The 23,595-nt window shown below is 33.5% G+C and overlaps 1 protein-coding gene across 1 annotated transcript; it reads left to right on the top strand.

Annotated features, from left to right (window-relative positions):
• The first annotated feature begins 1,771 nt into the window (after positions 1–1,771).
• Positions 1,772–22,451, top strand: LOC115887257 (probable ATP-dependent RNA helicase DDX56). Its single transcript, XM_030906638.1, has 9 exons — positions 1,772–2,015; positions 2,075–2,344; positions 2,541–2,758; positions 2,813–3,073; positions 9,926–10,250; positions 14,522–14,616; positions 14,709–14,850; positions 22,068–22,262; positions 22,324–22,451. Exons 1-9 carry the CDS (start codon positions 1,953–1,955, stop codon positions 22,390–22,392), a joined length of 1,638 nt encoding a protein of 545 aa, XP_030762498.1. The 5' UTR covers positions 1,772–1,952; the 3' UTR covers positions 22,393–22,451.
• The last annotated feature ends 1,144 nt before the right edge of the window (positions 22,452–23,595 follow it).

The following is a 23,595-nucleotide window of genomic DNA, read 5'->3' as shown; positions in this document are numbered from 1 at the left end:
GCAGCGATCTTCATCATAGTACGCGCGGTATATCATTTATATTATTATTTTAATATTTCGCACAACATGTGAAACATGAACGCTTATATGTATTTTCATAGTCAATAAAATTAAATAGAAATAAAATTCTAGATTCCTATAATTAATCTAATTGCTCTAGATTATTATGCTACGTTTAAAAAGTGCTTTATTAAAAATTCAGGGTATGTGTCCAAGTTTTTTTTTTTTTTTAAATTTTTAAATGCTGTAGCTCCATGTCATGTTCATAATAGGTTTTTTTAACATTCCATCAAAACTACGGAGGCCTTAAAAGACCTTTTAGTCTCCGTAATTAAAATTGTAGAATCAGCTTCAGCAACATTTACAGTTACCTTGTTTAATTCTGCTTATATATTGCATTAATTTTTCTGCTACCTTAAGATTTCTCTATTCTTACACCTAATTTATGTGATTTTCTTAGCATAATATGATTTATAAACCATATTTTTCCTAATGGAAGGATGGAATAGGATATGCAAAATTAAGATATTTTAACATTTATTTTCCAGACAGAGCATAATATAGTATTAAGATTAAGACATAACAAAGAGATCAAAACTCAACCTTCACCATATTGTCAAGATTTGGCATTATAGGAAACAAGAAATTACAGTAAATTAAGAAAAGAATATCAAAGTATACGATATTAAATACTGTAATGTATTCTACGACACAAACCGTCTCCCTTCTAAAGAGAAAAAGACAAAACATAAAGCTTATTTTAGTCTTATCAACACACTCTTCGATAAAATATATGTCTAAAATTGCTATTAATCCACTAACTTCATATTTTTAAGAAATTATGATACAAACATTATAATCAAAGTATATTATATTAGTAACATTATAAGTAAGATGTTACCTCTATCTCCCATTGATGTGTATTGTTCTATAAGAACTCGTCATGGTACTATTTCAAAACATCAATACATATAATCAAAACTATTGTTGCCTGTAAATAACTAGAAATTAAATAACTTGAAATAAATAAAACAATTTTAATAAGTTTAAAACCATTAAGAAAAAATCCGTACATGATAATGTTTAATTCTAATGTAAATATATAAATAAATGTTATTTATTATTACAATTTTATATATTCATAATACTTTCATTTCACAATCTTCATTATCCTTCTTACCTTAATTTTGGATATCAAGATAAATCTGAAATTATAAAATTAATTATAGAATTTCTATTATTATTGATTAACACTCCAAAAAAAATTTTCAACTGCAAATAATTCGAAAATAAACTGCAATTTGGCAACATCGACGATGTGCGCTTGCGTAGTATCGATGATCAAATGCAGCAAATATAGGCTTCAAGGTCAGCCACCGGATCCACACCTTTACCTAAGAGTACTTTAGTTTGTGTAGAAATAAATTATTACTTTTTGTATTATTTCTCAAATATTAAAATCACAAATTAAAATTTTAAATGTAGGTAGGTAGGTCACAAAAATCTTTTTTTTTTTAATTTTTATAGGTACTTTACAATCTTAACATCGATACGTAAAAAAGTCTTGTAATGCCCATCCTTGAACAAAAATCTTAAAAGATCTCTTGCTTGCCCATTACTAATAGTCATATATAAAAGATGCCATATGAAGTTGAATATTATATTGGTTTAATGGCCAGAGGTGTCAGGGCTATCCTTCCGATAAAGCTGGCGTTAAATCAACTTAAACCACAGAATACCATAGACTAACTGAAACTTTTTAAGCGGAAGAAATACAACCTAAACGTTTTGTGACCTAACCTTTGTTAATTTTACTGTTTGGAATGTGTGAAACAAATTGTGATTTTAAAGAAAAAACATTTCAAAACTAATTTGTACATATTTAAAAGTTACATTATTCATTTCTAAGTTATTATAAATATAATTTATAACTGTACTAGCTATATTTTACAATGGCCGAGGAAGAAAAACCTTTAATGTTCCATGAGATGGAGTTAGATGATCGAATATTAAAAGTAATAATTATATTAATCTTTTTTGGGTATTTAAGAAATGTGAATTGGATTATTTTTAGGCAGTTGCAAAATTAGGGTGGCAAACTCCAACCTTAATACAAGAGAAGGCAATACCACTTTTACTGGAAGGAAAAGATGTTTTAGTAAAAGCAAGAACAGGATCGGGTAAAACGGCAGCATTTGCGATCCCAGTTATTCAGAAAATCTTAAACTTTAAGCAAACCTCTATGCACCAAGAAATAAAAGCTGTAATATTGGCTCCTAGTAAAGAATTATGTCACCAAATTTGCAAAGTAGTCAAGGATTTAACTATTAAATGTTCCAGAGAGGTGAGAGAATAAATAATTTCTTAAATACATAAGATTGTGTTAAGCTTGGAAAATAGTAGGTAGGACTATACCTAGTTAACTATGGTTTGTCAGATTTAAGATAAATATTAATTGTACGAGAATATTAATTTAAACTTTTATGTATAAACACTGTTAAACAATTATAGGCAAATTAAACTTGTTTATATTATTTTAGGTTAAATGTATAGATATTGCTCAACAAGAAGATTTAACTGTACAAAAACCACTTTTGGTAGAGAAACCTGATATTGTTATAACCACTCCTTCTAAAGCTTTACAGCATTTAAAAGCAGGAAATTTAAATTTAAAGAAATCTCTGGAAATTATTGTTATTGATGAAGCTGATTTGGTATTCTCATTTGGATATGAAGATGAAGTCAAACAACTATTAGAGTAATAAGAGATGTATTTCTATAGAGTAACAACACTACATTAATATTATTCTAGATATCTACCTAATATATACCAAGCCATCTTAGCTTCAGCAACTCTAAGTAACGATGTAAAGTCCCTGAAAGAAAGGATACTTCACAATCCTGTCACATTAAAACTGGAAGAGCCAGAATTAGCACCGGCAAGTCAATTAACTCATTACCATTTAAAAGCTGAAGAGCTAGATAAGGCTACTATTTTGTATGCTTTATTAAAACTTCATTTAATTAGAGGCAAAACGATAATTTTTGTTAATACTGTGGATAAGTGTTATAAGTAAGTTTTTTTTTTATTATTGTAAAGGGGGATGATCTTTGAACAAGTTCCGTATTAACTTTTCTTTTTGAGATTTTCACTCAAATTTTTCATAGACCATGACTATGAAAAATTGGAGTAACATCAATATTTGGATGAAAATTGGTATCTGGGACTTTTTTGACATGAGATATTTGATTTTGATACCAATATAACTCTTACTTGTAGACGGCGCCATCTACATATTTTTTAACTGGTTTGAAGACTAATAACTTTTCAACCGTACCTGCATAAAACTCCTGGGTAAAAAATATACATTTACGACGTTTTTACGTAAAAAAGGTCTCTTGGTATAAATCATTACGAACAACCGCTCTCAAGATATTTAGGATGAAAATATTCAATACATGTCATTATTGACAAAAAATAAACATGTTGAGTAGATACCTAGTTATTTGACTAAAATTATAAATTTGGGAACTTTTTATTTTTTTTAGCTTGAACTTTTGGCACAAAAACATTTTAAATTTATGATTTCAGTCTAATAACTATTTAGTCAATATGTTTAATTTATGTAATGATGACAGGTATTGATAATTTAGATTTCAAATATCTGGAGAACCATTACTCAAGATTATAGAACTTTTATCAAGATACCTTTTTTACGTAAAAAACGTCGTAAATGTATATTTTTTTAATCAAAGAAGATTCTATAAGAAAAGTTATTAGTCTTCAAACCAGTTAAAAAGATGTAGGTGGCGCCTTCTACAAGTAGGAGTCATATTGACATCAAAATCAAATTTCTCATGTCAAAAAACTCCCAGATACCAATTTTCATCCAAATATTGATGTTACTTCAGAAATTATTTGGAAAAAATCGAAATAAAATTGAAACTTCTACACCCTGTATATCCGAAACTAAGCATTTTAGGACATACATTTATACGAACTTTTTTATATATTTTATCTGTAGAATATGCTGCCGAAGTTTCCGGAATATAGTTCGGACCACCCTGTATATTATACATATTATAGATATATTAGATGTCACTGTGTATATCAAGTGGTTTTTGAAATATGACGATTTTTTAAAGCTCTCTGAATATTTTTAGATCACTACTTACTTTTGATTTGTTATTGGAAGCATTTCAGTTTTATTCTTTTTAATACTAATTATACAAATATCATCGAAAATAATCCTAATCCTCCTAATCGAAAAAATACGGCGTCAGCGATGGCTATGAAATGAAGATCGCTGTCATTTTATATGTAAAATTATATGAGGAATGTCATCAATCGTCATTTGCAATCCAACTGGACGCCGTTTTTTTCGATCATACGGTACATTGTATTGTATGTATGCAGGGTCAGGCACAACTAGGTATGTGTTGTATTTTAAAATCGACGCTACCGATATTTTGAAAATAAACTGAAGTAAAATCTCGAGCATTAAGCTCACATAGAATTTTTTTTGGTAAAGTGAGTCATCTTGTTTATAGAGCAGAGTTAAGTTTGATTTTCATGCGTCCATTATCCGTTGATATGATGGTCCGACGGTGCCCTGATTGGTCATAACGTTTTCGCGTCACTTTTTATTTGTAAATTTTTTACTCCAGCCCGTCAAGGAAGAAAGGTCGTACGATAACGCATAGCGATAACGAACGTTTTGACACTTTTTTGCCAAGTTTAATCTAACCTTAATAAAAATATAATGGTACAAGAGCTAGCAACGTCATGAAAACGAGAATTTTAAGAAAGCTGGTTCTTTAATATATTGTCAAGGTGTATTACTGGTTGCATAACTGCATACTGCTAAATAATCGCAACGTGCATTGAGGAACCTGGCGCATTCGCCAGAAAGTAAAAGAAAATTATAGAATTCTTTAGAAAAATCTAGAAACAATCGCCAGGGGGTATATAAGGCCCGCGCTTTGACAGTTGGACAAGTCTGAAGATAGTCTGAAGTCTGAAGATAGTCTGAAGTCTGAAGATAGTCTGAAGTTTGATAATACCGCGAAATACCGTTAGAGTAATAGTAGTTGCATAAGTTGTGTTGTAAATAGTATAAGTTGTGTGTACAGAGTGAAACAAATAAATTCGTTAAGTATTTTATCGTGAGTTTAAATAGTGGACCCACGGAATCCGTAACAATTGGTGTCGGAAGTGCGATTCAAGAGGATTTTAAGAAGAAATTAAGTGGATTGGAAGATTTTTAGACCGGATTAGAGTATTTTTATGATTGGTACAAGGGAACAAGCGAAGAAAATGGAGGAAGTAAGCAAACTATTAGGCGATTTTATGGAGAATATGAGAAGGGAGAAAGCAGAAGAACAAGAAAGACTCCGTAAAGAACGAGAAGAAGAGCGAGCCCGATTAGAAAGAGAAAAGGAAGAGGAAAAACTACGACGTCAACAAGAACAGGACCGGCTTGAGAACATTTTCGAAGATTTGAAAGTTCAACGACAACAAGAGAAACAAGAAGAACAGGACCGGCTTGAGAAAATACTGGGTAATTTGGAAATTCGTTTGGAGGAGCGACGTCAAAAAGAAAGACAAGAAGAACAGGACCGTATTCAGAAAATTTTAGAAAATCAAGGAATTAGACAAGAACGGTTGGAAAAATTGTTGAAGATTTGTAAGTGCGTCGCCAAAAAGAAAAATTTGAAGATCAGGACCGTCTTAAGAAAACTTTGGAAAATCAGGAATTTCGACTACAGAAGAATTTTGAAGACCTGGAAAAACGGCAGGAAAATCAACTTCAAGAAACCGTAGAAGATCTTGAGGAACGCCTTCAGCAGAAGATAGAAAGATTGGAGATGTATCTACAGAAGACCAAGGTACAAGTAAAGACACCTGGCGTTCAAGGAACAGCGAACCTTAAGGCCCCGACCTACGATGGACAAACGACATGGACAATGTACCACCGTCAGTTTGATGCAGCCGCCGCTGCCAACGGATGGACTGACCAGGAGAAAGCAGCGGCACTTGTCATCGCGCTGCGTGGCCCTGCCCTGGAACTGTTGCAAACTATTCCTGCAGCCCAACAGCAGGAATACCAAACTTTGGTCGCTGCACTGGACAGACGATATGGCGACCAACATCGACGCCAACTTTACCAGGCCCAGATCAAGACACGCCTACAGAGGTCCGGAGAGAGTCTGCAGGAATTCGAAGCAGACTTATGTCGGCTGGTACACCTAGCATATCCAGAAGCACCGGAAGGATTTAGGGAGGAACTCGCTACCCAGTGTTTTATCAGCGGACTGAAGGACAACGAATTACAGAGGGCGCTGCAAATATCCCGATTTTCTACCAGCAGCGAAGCACTGGTCAGGGCGCTGGAAATTGAAGCTGCCTTTAGCGCCATCCCTAGACCAAAGATAAGATCGGTAACGGTCGAGGAACAGCCCGGAAGTTCTCACATACGTTTGGAGGAGATGTTTAGTAAACTATGTGAGTTACTAGTGAACAAGGGAGTCAACAACACCCAGACAGAGAACCAAAGAAGATTCCAGGATATGAGGTGCTATGGATGCGGCAGGAATGGCCACATCAAACGGGATTGTCGCATCCAAACGCGATTCCATTCACCATCCAGAGAACATCGGCACATCGGAAGATCCCAGGACATAAGTTGCTATAGATGTAGCAGGAATGGCCACATCAAACGGGATTGCCGCGTCCAAATGCGATTCCGTTTACCATCGAGAGAACATAGGCACCAGTAAATCAACACTAATGAGCGAGTATTGGCTGAAGAAAACAGAGGCCCTAGGATGTTTTCCGTTAGGAGTCTAGGAAAAACCGCTGACAGTTTGGTGATCAACGGGAAGGTCAATGGTAGAAGAATTCGAATGACTCTGGACACAGGCGCTATGGTATCGTTGGTGCGGACTAACTCAGTGCAAGGATTGAAGATGATGCCTCTTAGAAGAAGAGTGTATTTACGTACAGTTACGGGGGAAATGGCCGTTGTACGGGGAGAGGCTTTGATGGAATTGGAGTTAGGGAATTTGAAGTTTCGGCATAGCGTTTTAGTGGCAGACATTGAAGATGATTTTATCATGGGTATGGATGTGATCAGTCAACATGGGTTTTCGTTTGATCACCATAGAAACATCCTGAAAATCGGAAATGAGGAATTTTCTGTATCTAAAGAGAAGAGACCAGGAAATATGGAAGAAAGATCATCGAAAATTGTGATGATACCTGGTGATACCAAGAAGACTGTGTTCGGGAAACTAGAGAAAACCGCTGGGTGCCGTGTAGGACGGGTACAAATTATCGACAACGACCTAGATCGACGACGAGCTACCTTGGACAAGAAAATGAAACATCGCGAAAGCACTATCAGAATAAGGAATTTTAATTTTGGAACCGATGAAAAGTGGACGACGACACAATTGAGGAAAGACCAAATGGAAGATTCAGACATCGGGGCAATACTACGGCTCAAGGAAGGTAACGGCGAGAGACCACCGTGGCAGGATATTGCGGACAGAGGGCTCGTTTTCAAAGCTCTCTGGGCTCAGTGGAATTCACTGGTTATTGAGAATTGATTGTTAAAGCGCACATGGGAATGTGCGGATGGCAGCACAGTAACAACTCAGTTACTGGTACCAAGGAAGAAAGTTACCCAGGTATTGGAAGAAATTCACGGTGGTAAAACTGGAGCCCATCTTGGGGTAAACAAGACCTTGAGCAAGCTGAGAGATCGCTTTTACTGGGTGGATTATTGCGAAGATGTCAAGAAATGGTGTCGACAATGTAAAATTTGTGCAGCCAGCCAAGGACCAAGCACTCGATCTAGGGGAAAAATGAAACAATATAACGTTGGACTGCCATTCGAAAGAATCGCTGTTGACATTGCAGGCCCATTCCCTGAAACGCACAAGGGCAACAAGTACGTTTTAGTGGCGATGGATTATTTCAGTAAATGGCCAGAAGTTTTTGCCATTCCAAACCAAGAAGCATCGACTGTAGCTGAAGTATTAGTCAATAATGTCTTCAGTAGATTTGGAATTCCTTTAGAGCTTCACACTGACCAAGGAAGGAACTTCGAGTCAAGACTGTTCCAGAAGATGTGTGATCTGCTTGGTATTCACAAGACTAGGACAACAGCTTTACATCCGCAGTCTGATGGGATGGTCGAGAGATTCAATAAGACCATTGAAGAACATCTCTCGAAAATGGTGGATGAACATCAAAGAGATTGGGATCAGCATATACCACTATTCCTAATGGCATATAGAAGTGCAGTTCACAACACCACCGGACTTTCACCATCGAAGATTTTATTTGGTCGAGAATTACGGTTGCCTTGTGACTTGGTGTTCGGATCACCAGACGACAGCACCACGAACGTAGAGGACTACGCGGATGAACTGAAGGAAAGGTTATTGGGAATTCATAAGGCCGTGAGAAGTAAGATTACGCTAGCCAGTGACCGGATGAAAGCTCGTTACGACCTCAGAGCTAATTCTACGGGATTTCAACAGGACGATATGGTATGGTTATATAACCCACAGCGCAAGAAAGGGAGGTCCCCAAAGTTAACTCCAGCATGGGAAGGTCCTTATACAGTCATCAAGAGGATAAATGATGTTGTGTACCGGATTCAACGCAGCCCTAGAAGTAAGATGAAAGTAGTTCATCTGGATCGATTGAAGAGATACCAGACAGGAAACCTTGATCGGGACGATCAAATTTGAGAAGGGGGCAATGTCAAGGTGTATTACTGGTTGCATAACTGCATACTGCTAAATAATCGCAACGTGCATTGAGGAACCTGGCGCATTCGCCAGAAAGTAAAAGAAAATTATAGAATTCTTTAGAAAAATCAAGAAACAATCGCCAGGGGGTATATAAGGCCCGCGCTTTGACAGTTGGACAAGTCTGAAGATAGTCTGAAGTCTGAAGATAGTCTGAAGTTTGATAATACCGCGAAATACCGTTAGAGTAATAGTAGTTGCATAAGTAGTGTTGTAAATAGTATAAGTTGTGTGTACAGAGTGAAACAAATAAATTCGTTAAGTATTTTATCGTGAGTTTAAATAGTGGACCCACGGAATCCGTAACAATATCTTTTGCTATGCTCTCCTGGCCAAAGTGCCGACCGTCTGGTCTGGCTGCCGGTAGACTACTGCAGTTCACTACTGCGCATCTCATCTGTACAGGGTATCCCGTTTTCGTGTGTTTTATGGGATTTCTCGTTTATGAGTAGAGATACAATGATGCGATTTTCACATTACTTTGCTAATTTTTTATGAAACTAAATATGCTACACATATGTTTGTCTTAGTTCCTGAAATACAGGGCGAATTTGTGATGCGCAGTAGTGAATAGATGTTGAACACAGATATGATGCGCAGTAGTGAACGCAATGTCTACCGGCAGTCAGACGGTCCGCACTCTATTCAGGAGAGCATAGCAAAGGATATATTAAAGAACCAGCTTTCTTACAATTCTCTCTCGAAAACCTTGCTAGCTCTTAGACTATAAGTAAAACAGCGAAATATATAGTTATGGAAATGAAAATAGAAAATGATATCAATCACAAGCAAATCGTACATCCGATGAACGGAGGCATGAAAATGCAATAAATTTAAAAACTGCGTAATTTTCTAACCAGTCGAAGTATTTAAATTCGACCAATAAAATTAATATTAGAGAACAACGGCACAGACTACAAACACGTAAGCGTTTACGTACGCATGCGCATTTCTTATATTTTTTATACACGTAAAAGATTCTTTACGTCTACGTATACGTATAGCCGACTCGCCCGTAGGCCGTTGTTCTTTATTGTATCGTCGGATAACGGATGCATGAGAATCAAGCTTTAATCCTCTGATGTATCAATCTATTTTTTAGAATAAAGTTGTATCTAGAACAATTTGGAATTCGAGCATGTGTACTAAATTCAGAGCTACCAGCAACAATCAGATGTCATTCGGTGAATCAATTCAATCATGGAATCTATGATATTATAGTAGCATCAGATGAAAAAGCTTTAGAAGAACCAGGAAATGCCAATCAGAATCGTCAAATTAAATCCAAAAGGCAAAAAGATAAAAACAGTGGCGTTTCGAGAGGAATTGACTTTCAGTTTGTAGCCAATGTTATAAACTTTGATTTTCCATTAGATGCCCATTCGTACATTCACAGAGCAGGAAGGACAGCAAGAGGAAATAATCAGGTATGCAAGAGTCTAAGGTGTTTGATTTTGGATAGGAATATAGGTTAGAAAACAAGGTACATTTTTACAAGTTCTTATTTTAATCAGTTTCATTCTACTTTAATTGTTGAATAAAATATCAAGAATAGAGCATATCAACAAAATTAAAGGCTACCGCGATGGTAAATTAATATGGCTGACTTAAACTTCGGTTTATCATTGGCCTTCAGATTTTATATAAAACTTTTTCAAATATAAAATAGAGTAGGCTCAATAAATGATATTAAAATTGTTATAAGATTATACCAAATAAACTTTTAGTCACGTTAAGCTTGACCGACACAGCGTTGCCGATTTTACATATTTTCCTTTAATTAAAATATTATAGGAAACAAAAATGAATTAATTATGAACATGCAAACATTTATTATTTACATCAACGAAGCTCACCTCCCTACCAGCACCTAAGGGATATAAAAGGCTATATTGTCGCGTTTCCGTTCGGAATATTTAAATAAGGATGTGATGAGTTTTTTTCAATGGCTGTTAAGCTGCTTCGGATCTTAAACTCTTCGCTCAACAAGCTGTTCTAAAAAGAACAGTTTTCGACTACAAGATCTGCTAGTAAAAAAAATTAAGCTTAAAATATCACAACACAATTCACTTAAACCAAAAACTCGTAATACAAAACTAAACTGTCAAAACTAATGAAAATGTCAGTAAATAAACGTGGCAACTTGGCATTTTTTACAGCACAGCTACCACCTGAATCGCCAGATGGAAATTTAAATTCCAGTTAGTCAGCCCGATGCCGAATATGTTCATGGTTCGCAATAATGAATTGAATATTCGCGCCCTCGATGACGCAACGAAAAATTTATTTGGTATCGATAGTATACAGGGTGTCCTAGGCTGAGCGTGCATTAGAAGTTTCAAGAGAACTACAACATCTAGCACGGAGATTTTTGCCACATCATAGTTTCACAACGAGATCTATCGATTAAAAATATTTTCAATATGGCGGCACTTCCGGAAATACCGGAAGTTAACAGCAACTTTCTTATTTTAAATGGGTGCCCCTATTTTTTATTACATATTTAAATTTTCTATAAAATTTTATGAAGTTTGATACAATTTAATTTAGGTATAGGAACATGTATATCTAACATTGACCGTTTTTGAGAAAAAAAGTATTTAAAATTTTTGAACGAAAAAAACTGCCTGTCAAAAATATGTGTATAGCCTAAACGTCAAATTAAGTGATTACCACAGCCACTGTGCCATAAAGAGAAAACATGTGGCTATCTATTTAAAAAATGAAAATGTTTGAGTGTCATATAATAATGGCCGCAGCTGTCATAGAATTGAGCTCTTAAAAAATTATCATAAATCATTTTTTTCAAATGGAAACACATTTTTTTATTTCACTAGTGAAAAGGCTTTTCAATTCGTTACTTTTTTGATTGTACAGGGTGGTCGAAATTGGTCTGTTTTAACAGAGAAAACCTATTTCCTGACTAGATAGAGCAAAACCGACATAGATGTCATGGGCTTGATTTCTGAGACACATTTAATGTCGTAAACCGCCTGTCGATGTTTTCACTGCCAACTGAGATACGGGGTCTTTTTGATTTTTTTGCCATTTGGAAAATTGCCCATAACTTTTGTATTTTGCGGAATAATAAAATTCTGTAAAAACGTTCTTAAGGCATTTTTTTAAGCACAATCCAGTGGCGTAGTCAGTTTTTTCTATACATGCTCTTTTTGTCAGAAATAATAAAAAATAAAATTTTTTAAATGGAAATCATAGTTGGCTGTGAACTTAGAAAAATGCTGGCGTTTAACCCTTTCCAACGATATAAAGTTATGTGTATTTATTTCTAAGAATGAGAGAAATATTAGACATTTTATCTTTGTATCGAAGCGGGCCTTGATTTTGTGTTGACCTAGTTGCCTAATTATGTTTTATCACAATTTAATATTCTATATTATTATTTATCTGCATAATTAAAAACTTTTGAAACGATAAATCAACATTCTATATTAGTATTATCAATTAAAATTAAAACGCTAGGGTTACCACTGAACTATTAAATGGAGAATTTAGAGATAATTGGGTTGGAACAAGGGGCCGATATCTTGGCCTCCTAGGTCCTGTGATTTTACTCCTTTCGACTTTTTTATGAGGGAAATTAAAAGACCTTATATATAAGGGAAAAACCATTTGGACAAGAGAAGAATTGCAGAAGGCTACTAGGCAAGTTTTTGAGCTTATTTAACCAGTTCGCCTAATAAATCGTTGTAACTCTGTGCGCAAAAGATGTTTATTGTGTATTCAACAAGGAGGTGCTCAATTTGAACATCTTTCATTAGAAAACTATATTCGTCACTCAAAAAATACGTTTTTTTAGTTTTGTTCTTTGTTTATTGTATCGATTTCAGTTGCAGTTACTAATACTAATAATTACTATTACTACTAATAATAGAATATTAATTTACCTTTTCAAAAGTCTTTAATTATGCAGATAAATAATAATATAGAATATTAAATTGTGATAAAAAATAATTAAGCAAATAGGTCAACTCAAAATCAAAGCCTGCTTTGATATAAAGATAAAAACCCTCATATTTTCCTTATGCTTAGAAATAAATACCCATAACTTTATATCGTTGGAAAGGGTTAAACGCCAGAATTTTTCAGAAAAGCATGAAAGTTCATAGCCAACTACGATTTTCATTTAAAAAAATATATTTTTTATTATTTCTGACAAAAAGAACAACCATAGAAAAAAACTGAGTACGCCACTGGATTGTACTTAAAAAATGGCCTTTAGAACGTTTTGACAGAATTTTATTATTCCGCGAAATAAAAAAGTTATGGGCAATTTTCAAAATGGTAAAAAATTCAAAAAGACCCCGTATCTCTGTTGGCAGTGAAAATATCAACAAGCGGTTTACGCCATTAAACGTATCTCAGAAATCGAACCCATGACGTCTATGTCGGTTTTGCTCTATCTAGTCAGGAAATATGTTTTCTCTGTTAAAACAGACTAATTTCAACCACCCTGTACATGTTCCTATTATTAGTTATTTAATATTTAGTTTTAAAGCGTATATTTTTCTTGATTTTAACCAGTAGCCTATGACTTTAAACGTCAAGTGATGTAAAACAATAGATTTGGCCATGTCATATTGTGACGGTTTGTTCAAAAAGCAGCATCATTTCCGAGCCAATTTAGCGCTGTTTTTTTTTCGACCATACGGAATATTATTAATAATATCAACTATTAGATATCACTAATGAGCGAAAATACGAGATATATTTTTATAAATACACTTTAAGCTCTTAAGCAGACAGTATTTATAATATAGGAAATTCAAATAATTCGTTTTCTGACAGATGGAAGTAAATTGTCTTACCGTTTGACACCTAATGTCAAAGGAAGCTTGATAAAATCAAGAAAATATTCGTTTTCAAATTAAATCTTAAATAACTTAAAAACGATTTATTTTAGGTATAGGAACATGTATAGTTAAAAAGTAACGAATTAAAAAACCTTTTTATTGGTGAAATAAAAAAGTGAGTTTCCATTTGGAAAAAATGATTTATGATAATTTCTTAATCGGTCAATCCCATGACAGCTACCGCCATTATTATATGACATTTGAACAATTTAATTTTTGAAATAGATAGCCACATGTCTTCTATTTATGTCACAGTGGCTGTGGTAATCACTAAATTTCACTTTTAGGCTATACAATTTTTTTTGACAGGTAGTTTTTTTGTCGAAAAATTTGAAATATTTTTTTTTCTCAAAAACGGTTAACATCAATATTCATAGCATTTTTTAGAGAATTTAAGTATGTAATAAAAAATGGGGGCACCTATTTAAAATAAGAAAGTTGCTGTTAACTTCCGGTATTTCCGGAAGTGCCGCCATATTGAAAATATTTTTAATCGATAGATCTCGTTGTAAAACAATGATGTGTAAAAAATCTCCGATCTAGATATTGTGATTCTCTGGAAACTTCTAATGCGCGCTCAGCCTGGGACACCCTGTATATCGTTGCCCTCTGCAATTCATGAGTATAAAAGTAATATTTAGACTCTTTCCTTTGTTCTTTTATTTAATTGTCTGAGAACTTATTATCGATTGTCATTTGTAACGCCAATCCAACATAGTTTTTCTTATTGCTTAATATATTTACTCAGAAATGAAATTTTATATTGTAAAATATTTTTAGTTGCTAATATTAATTTAATAAAACCGAGCACGTTTATGATATTCTAGGGAAGTGTACTTTCATTTGTTAGCATCAAGGAAACGCCGTTATTAGATGAAGTAGAAGATAAGCTGAAACATTGTGAGGGAACTTCTATTTTTAAGTAAGAGAATTAGTAAGGTTTTATATTATAACCATTTTATATATAATAAACTGAAGACAAAAATGAAAAAACGTACGTAAATGTTTTTGCAGGTCATATCAGTTCAGACTGGAGGAGGTTGAAGCTTTTAAATACCGAGCTAAAGATGCTTGGAGGGCTGTAACAAAGATAGCTGTTCGTGAAGCAAGGTTGAAAGAAATAAAACAAGAAATATTTAATTGCCAGAAATTAAAGGTATTAATTTCATTTGCTTTTGAATAGATATGTTGATGTAATACATGTGGTTGAAAAAAAAAGGCGTCCAGTTGGCTTAGAAATGACGATCGATGACATTCCCCATATAATTTTACATATAAAATGATAACGGTCTTCATTTCATAGCCATCACAGAAGCAGCTTTTCTTCGCTCATATTGTATTACCAATTTATTAATTTGAAAAAATATGAAGTTTAATGTAATTTAGTTAAAATAACAGTATATTGTGCCGCTTATAATGTATAACACTTCTTTCCAAGTAATAATTTTTATACGGAAATAAATTATGCACAGCTAAAAAAACGAATATGTTCCTTATGTGCTTAAATTAAAATGTCAAGAAGTAGGTATTTCCCAAGTACTGTAAATGTTGGAGGCAGATGCCGAATTTCGGCCAATGTCGGAAATAATTAGACATATGGCGATTTGTCCATACTAAACTTGCCAGGGGGTTAATCTTTTTTTGGTATAATATAACAACAAAAGATTAACAACCTCCGCATAGAAGTTGAAACCAATGCAATCAAAACTCTTCCGCGTAACTTTGTGGATATAGGTAGGTATATTTAAATTATAATCGCCATATGTCTAATTTTCGGCATCTGCCTCCAACATATATTCTAAAGGACTGTTCGATCGAGTCAAATCGTCGCCGTCGTAGTCGCCGTGGATGCTTACGTCACGCAGGGACCTCCTCTTCACAGTGCGGCGGATGGTAATTCTAGCGGGACAAAATCTCAGAAGCGATGTTTGGGACTTAAAATCTAAGAAAGTAGTAAATGGTCTAATATATAGCAACCATATGTTTAAATTTATTTATTTATATATATAATCGAAAACACCCATTTTACCCCTGAGGGTGTCTGGGAGCTATTTATTTATTAATAACTTAATTTATTAATAAATAAATAAATACAAGATAATAAAACTATTATATTATTCGTACATGACACATAAAAACGTTACTGTAAACTATTGCCAAATAAATAAAATTATGATATCAGGTGAAATACTTACAAATAATATATGTATATACGACCAAAAAATAATTCATGCATTTTTATATCAATTGGAATGCCATCTATAGTCTGTCCAACGACAAAATCCTTGAAAGTGATAGATGTGTCTGTCATTTTAATTTCAAAGTAGTTTATTTTATTTTACAAAGAAATAAGTTGGTACAATTGGAACGCATAATTAATATATTTAAATTTTGAGTGACAAGTGATTGCAAATATTGTGAAGAAAACTGTATAAAACTGAAAAAATCTAATCTTGGTTAGTTAACTTTAATCTTAATTTTTTTCTGCAGTACTAAAATGTATTATTTACCTATCGTGTGATATTATTTTACAGATACTCCAGTTTTTGGTGCCATATACGAGATGGTATACAACTTTATGTGTGGCTAATGCTAATACAACTCTCTGGCTAAGTGTTTCTGGCGGTCTTTGTGCACCGAATATTAACTGTAAACTGGTCTGGGTAAACACTTAATATTCTCTCGAGTTTTCCTCCACTTAATTTTAAAAAACACGAAACACAAGTAACAACACAGTCCAAAATGCAAAATGCAAAATATTTATCATTTCTATTTGACATAATTTGACACAAAATTATAACCTATAATTTGGCAAGAGTTTGACAACTCTCAAAATTCTTAAGTCGAGTTCAGGCGTACAGGTTAAATACGTACAGGCGTCCGTTTGTCCTTCATCGTTGCGTCAAACCAATAATATTGAAATATGATCTGTCGTTTTTGAAATAAACCAATAAAACTGGTTAAAAACAACAAGAGACGATGCATGACGTATTTATTTATAAACCCATCCATAGTAAACATAAAAAATATTAGAAACTTTTTTTAATGAAATAAATGGATTGGTATGGAAGTCATCTGCTTTTTTTCTGTCATCGTCTGTCGAAATCTTACCTGAGAAAAAAAAACAGAGTATATTTATTCTTATCAGTATACATTTTTTGGATAATTTCTAACCTAACGGTTATGTCCCGCTCTTCCGCCGCACTGTGCGCTCGTCCGTCAAACGCTAAAATAACTGTCACTGTCTAAAATCTTTAGCGCGAACTTCACCTCGGTCCCTAGATGACGTGAAAAAACTGACATTATAGGAAGATAGGAATCGAACTATCCTTATTTTCCTATTTTTTGAAGTTTTAGCGATTTTGATTACTTAAAATATCATGTTGCAAATGGTTTATAAACATTAATGGACAGTGCGGCGGACTATACAGGTTGTTCCTTAATGACATGCTAATATTTAAGGAGATGATTCTAAGAGAAAAACTTCATATGAATGTATGTCCTAAACATCTTAATTTCTGAGATTTCTGAGAAATAGGCGGGGTGGTAAATTAAAAAAAAATACATTTTATAATAACTCTGATTTCATTACAGATATCTTTATGAAACTTGATACACGTCTTTTATGCATCAAAATACCTTTTTTGGTGTACAAAGAATTTTATTTAGTTCAACGAGTGCCGTCCAGACGTGTTTTACATTGAATATTTTTGGAGAAAAAAATGGTACACTACTTAACTGACTTCTCTAAAAAATAAAAATTATTTTCAAAATATCCATTCATTTTTTTAAGAAGGAAATTAAAAAATAAAACAATTTTTTTTGTACAGCAAAATAAGCATTTTGATGCATGGAAGATGTGTATCAAATATACCATCAGAGATATTTTGAAAAAAAAATTGAAAATTTTACCACACTGAATCTGAAAATTTAAGATGCCTAGGACATATATTCATATAAAGTTTTTTTCTTAGAATAGGTCCAAGAATCACTTCTTTAAATATTAGCATGTCATTAAGGAAAACCTTAAATAGCTTCTATAAACCAGACTTCAGTGATTTTGTTTAAGTACCGACTTCGACTTTTAAGTACCAACTTCGACTTCCTATGACGTATTTCAGGAGAATATGTTAATTTGTACAGGGTGTCTCAAAAAATGTGAATAGGCGAGGGCAGTATTTTTGTAAATGGAACAAATACACATGACTAAATTTTGAATACCGTATACAATTGGTTAGGCTTTACAGATCTTTTGTGCTCCCTTTTCTTGAGTTATAACTCATCATACAGTCACAGGACTGTGACAAAAGCCAGTAACTGAGACGGTTTTAGGGGACGGTACATCATCTGCAATATCAGTTTTACCCAAAGATATTTAAACTCGAAAGATACAATTGTTTACCTTTTTCCTTCATCGGCCATTATTCTATAGCGCAGAGAAAGACACTTTTAGCCATGTTTAATGGCTAATCTTACTGTAGGTTGCCCAATAATTTCATTCTTCTTTTTTATTATAGTCCCCACGATAACATCTTTTATTTATAATAAATATACATATAATAATAAAGTTTTTATCAAAAATATGTGAACTCTACAAATATTAGTTTTTGGTAAAATATTGTGTTACTAGGTTAAAATAACTATTTTATTTTGTTATTGCTAATAGAGGGAGTCTCATTCGCCGGAGATGAACAAGGTTTGGAACAAGATATTGAAACTGCATTTACTAATACACCCAAAATTTGATATTTTATTTAATAAAATAAATTAAAAAACGCTTACGTATTGATTTTTTTAATCGTTATTCTTATGTGAAAAGCCATCTTATAACAAAAAATTATGGTGGTTTTTATTCATTTCGCTATCCTCCCTTAACTTATTTTTTTACAATACGACAAATATGTAAATGTTATTATTATTTTTTTAAGTTTATTAAATAATTATTTTAATTTCCTTAAAATACTGTCGGTCGATCGGCACGCCACTGGAAATTGACCTCAAACGTCTAATCTTTGTACACACCTACATTGTTGCCATCGAGCAGATACCCCTATTTCCTTCTCTATCCATTCTCTGTCCCACTCGTTGATTTTCGCAAACCAATGTGTGATGAAGCTTTAGAGCGTTTTATGAATGGACCATTGTATCTCCCGAGTTTAAATATCTTTGGTTTTACCAAAGTTTATGGCACGAATAGCTGTCGTCTCGGCTCACTCAGTGTCGAGGTATTCTGATGTTTTTCCATTTCCCCACAGAATCTGCATTCGCCGTTGTTTCTTAGCTTCATCTACTGAGGTTCATTGAGTCCTGTTAAAAAAAACCGTGGCAATCCAAAGATTGTTCTTACTTATATCAAGGAAAATCTTTGATTTTCTCTAAGAAGAATATCTTTTGCGCGTAATTAGGTTTTTAATATCTGACTAGATATTTTATCTCTATAATTCAAAATTCTTTATTTCTATAACTCGAACTGAAATTAAGGAGACAATCAAGCCTAACTCGAATTTTTTGAAGAATTCCGACAGTGTTTCGGGGATTTGCCGATTCCTGGTTCCTGATGACGAGTCACGATTTCCGGTTTACGATCACGACAAAAAAATTTGTTTGTTTCTTTGCAAGTAGGTACAGGATTCTTGTTTAATTGTTTAAATATTAGCTGAGGAAAAACAAGATGCAAACGGGCGAATTCGTGACACAAAAAGTGTTCGATATGTTACTGGCAATACCGCAGCGCCAAGCAAAATCTTGATCATAATAGCGGCAGCATAATAAAACACTAATTCATCACAATACACCAAAATACTTACTTTTGCACAGGACATGCTGACAGGATGCTAACCATGTCATCAGCTATCAGCTGATGATTAAAACTCTATGATCATAAAACTATGACTTTTAATGTTCTACTGATGATGCTAACATGGTTAACCAAACGCTCGTCCAGTGCAAAAGTAAAGTGTTTTGGTGGATTGTGGTGAATTAGTATTTTATTTTGTTTTTTTTTGTAATACCAAAGGTTCCAACCTCAACTGTAATAATAGCGGCGAAAAATTCATATTCTTGAAGCGTCGTTTTCTAGTTATAATTTTATTCGTGTGATTTCTAATAAATGGACCTCTCATTTCAGGATTTAATAAGGACGCCCTTAAACCCTGATAAGAAATTATTGAAATTTTTGGTGTCACTGTGCGACGGTGTTGCCAGTTACATGTAGAATTCCCCCATAAAGTTATCGTTTTTTTCTTTCAATCAATGGTTTAACGCTTAGGCATGTTCGGTCTTCCGGTATACCGGTACTTTTTAAATATTCCGGTATCGGTATCGTCTTCTTCAAGACCGGTATACCGGTTTCGGTACCGGTACCGGAAGACCGATTTTGGTACCGGTATCGGAAGACCGGTTTCAATCGGTAAAGAAAAATAGATTCATAATATGAAAATAAAAAAAACTGTAAAAAAGATTTTGGTACCGGTTTTTGGCAAAGCTGATTGTTTTTTCCTACTTTAGGTACCGTATGATCGAAAAAAAAACTGCGTCAGCGATGGCTATGAAATGAAGATTGCTGTCGTTTTATATGTAAAATTGTATGGGGAATGTAATTGGTGTTCATTTCCAAGCCAACTGAACGCCGTTTTTATTCCATCATTCGGTATAATAGTCAGGAACATGCAATGTAATTTATTTTGATGTATGTTTAAGGCATTGTTAGTCTAGTTTGGTCTAGTAATCTAGTCTTTTTTTTTAGTACATCTAAAATTCAAGTAAAGCATTTTACTGATGGATCAGTCATGTATATTACCTATATAAATTTAAATGTCTGTTAAACTCAGGCCGATATTCAATAGCGTCAACTCTATTATTTAAAATATGTAAAATAGCATCTTATTTCCGCTCCATTTATATCTCCAAGAACAGCAGTTTCTAGTACTTTTTCCATTTTTTATAAGTAGTAAAGTAGGACAAGAAATCTAGAATATGCCGGAAATGTGAACGTTATCCCTCAAAATACCGTATTTATTACGTTACCGTATTAACTTAACCTTACAGGCTCGAGAACTTTCTATGCTATTATACCATATACATATAACTAAAATATACTCAGTGTTCCCTATTTAACCCCGTGTGCTGTTTTCGTGCCGTAAGAAAAAGACAACATAACTCAGCTCCATATTAATGCTGCATAAGTCTATTTCACCCGGATATCGATTGAACTGCGATTGCACCAAACTCCGATTGATTGTTGTTTTAGTTCCATTTGGATTACTTTTTATTTGTGCGCGTAAAAGAGTGATTTTGTTTAGTTTATTGTTTCCAACTGTTTTTTGATATTTTTCCAACTCCTACGATAATGTGTTATAAATAATAGAAATATAAATAAAATTGAAGGTTAGGTGAAATGTCAGTCAACCATTTCCCTTTAAAAACACCGACCAATGGAAACTTCTTCAGGTAAGGCATGCGCAGTTAAATGAATATCCGGGTGAAATAGACTTATGCAGAATTCCATATTTCTCTTTCACTGTTTGGGCTTCACTTTTTGGAGATTACGCTGAGTATATTTAGTTATATGTATATGTATTGTACAGGGTGTCCCAGAAATAAGTGTAAGTATTTTACCTGGTAGTGAGCCTATGGCTATGAGTTTTTTTTTGCGAAAAATAAATTTTGAAAATTCGAAATTTTTTTAGTTTTTAGTTAAAAACATAATTTCTTGATAATATGGTAACATAGGTATTAGATTAAATTTACAAGAAAGAAAATCCAGAAAAGGTCCAGTGGTTCTCAAATTTTTGCAAAAAATCATGTTTTTTTGAAAAGTTTCGAAGTAAAATAACTCCGTTATTTTGAACTTATTTGAAAAACGATAAAGAAAAAATATGTTTCTTTTATCGAGATCTATCACCCCTTAAAATACTTGCACTTATTTCTGGGACACCCTGTATATGCTCACCGGCATAACAACCAAAACTGTTATTTCTATCTTTCCGATATTCCAGTTCATCCAATCTAACCGGTCTTTCGATCCAACCGGTCTTCCGGCCCAACCGGTATACCGATTCAGTATCGGTCCCACCGATCTATTGTTGGAACCGGTATACTGGTTGTAGGACCGGTACTTCGTGATACCGGATTCCGATACTGAAATCTTAGGACCGAACATCCCTATCAACGCTTAGGGAACCGCTTAGGGATTGAATTTAATTTCTGACGGTTGAGAGAAGCAAAAAGAAAAGAAAGAATTCTAATTTTTCCTAACGAATTCTATTTTCGCCCAGCTTTGATTATATTCATCATATTTTATTAAAAAAAATAATTTTGATTGCCGTGGGGGATTCTATTTTGTACTATTAAGACCTATTGTTCTGTTTTCAGAGCTATTTTGAAGATAATCCAAATGACCTCCAAATTTTACGTCACGACAAAGCGCTGCATACCGTACGAGTTCAGCAACATCTGTCCGATGTTCCAGAGTATATTATTCCAGAAACGTTAAAGAATATTACTGGCATATCGAAACGCACAAAACGAAAACGTAACTTCAATAAATCAGAGAACAAGAAATTTAAGGTAAGAATAGAGTATATCCAATAACTTTGACACATTTACTGAACTGTTAACCAACTTTTAGGGTAAGCAGAATAATCCTCTTGCCTGTATGGAGTTTGTAGGATTTAAGAAGAAAAAGGTGGCGAAATAATATATTTTTGTGTTTTTATATTTGTTATGACAATATAAATAAATTATATTATCTTTAAACTGTCTTTATTTTTGGGGAATAAAAGTAAATCGCTGGGAGTTAAATCTGGTGAATATGGATGATAGTCTAGCACAAGGGCGGTTTTAGAAAAATAATCTAGGGGGGGGGTAATTTTAAATAAATCATCTATAGTTCCTGACTTGAAATATTGGTAATAGAACAGAATAAGGAAATGAAGTACACGGAGCTGATTGTCGAGGTGTGTAGGCTATACACTGAATTACGGAAGATTGTCGGCGTTTTAGGAGGGATGAGAGCACTTAATCGGTCTTCGAAAAATTCTATTATGCGAGTGTGCACATTACCGAGGTGCATCCGGGTAGCTTGCGATGTATACAAGGAGCTACAAATTCGAGGTACGAGCATTGATATCTCGGTAACCGTAATAGATACGAACATGGTTAAACTGGGGCAAAGTTGCGCAAAGGATGTTCAACAAGATGCCATCAAAAAAGTTTTAAAAATTTCAAGGATTGCTGAGTTTTTTGGAAAAACGGATTTTTTTGAAAATTAATTTTATTTCTTCCTGTCGTTACTTTTAAGAAAATCAAAAAAACTAATTGCACATTTTCATAACCACTTTATTAGGGCTATCTGTTAGTATTTTTAGATTTTCAAATTAGCTGAAAATTTTTGAGATATGAGGCCAACTTATTTTTTTTGAATACGGACCTGCATTTTTTATTTCAGGTTTTGAAAGAACTTGGTCTCCTGAGTACAAACTGTACTTTTTTTGTTCTGGGTACCATTAACAACAACAAAAGTATTTAATTATTATTTAAAATAATTTCAATTCCGACTCTGGTTTTTTAAATCTGATTATATTCATCGCAACAATATTGATCAGCGCTAATTAACATTGAATAAGGAAAATTGAGCCAATTGGAAGATTCAAATAAATTATATCCAGGTCAGCAATTTAAAGATATTATTAACTTTTTTTATTGTGAATTTGAAATCTCAGTGTGCGATCTAATAATATGCGTAATATATATATATATATATATATATATATATATATATATATATATATATATATATATATATATATATAATAAATAATATTTTCTTGCCTTTAGCTGTATATTTTTCTAATTTCGAGAAATTTTAAAGTAAAAGAATCGAAATTAAAATAAAAATAAA

This window comes from Sitophilus oryzae, unplaced genomic scaffold (genome assembly GCF_002938485.1).
Source record: "Sitophilus oryzae breed Bouriz unplaced genomic scaffold, Soryzae_2.0 scaffold_557_pilon_pilon, whole genome shotgun sequence".
In the NCBI taxonomy this organism is placed as follows: Eukaryota; Metazoa; Arthropoda; class Insecta; order Coleoptera; family Curculionidae; genus Sitophilus; species Sitophilus oryzae.
This window is presented reverse-complemented; position numbering and strand designations above follow the sequence as displayed.

Bases quoted from the DNA above. Each gene is read 5' to 3' on its own strand.
- LOC115887257 (XM_030906638.1), top strand. From the start codon at position 1,953: ATGGCCGAGGAAGAAAAACCTTTAATGTTCCATGAGATGGAGTTAGAT. The intron at 10,251-14,521 runs GTATGCAAGAGT...ATGATATTCTAG, and splicing joins CAGCAAGAGGAAATAATCAG to GGAAGTGTACTTTCATTTGT. The intron at 22,263-22,323 runs GTAAGAATAGAG...ACCAACTTTTAG, and splicing joins CAGAGAACAAGAAATTTAAG to GGTAAGCAGAATAATCCTCT.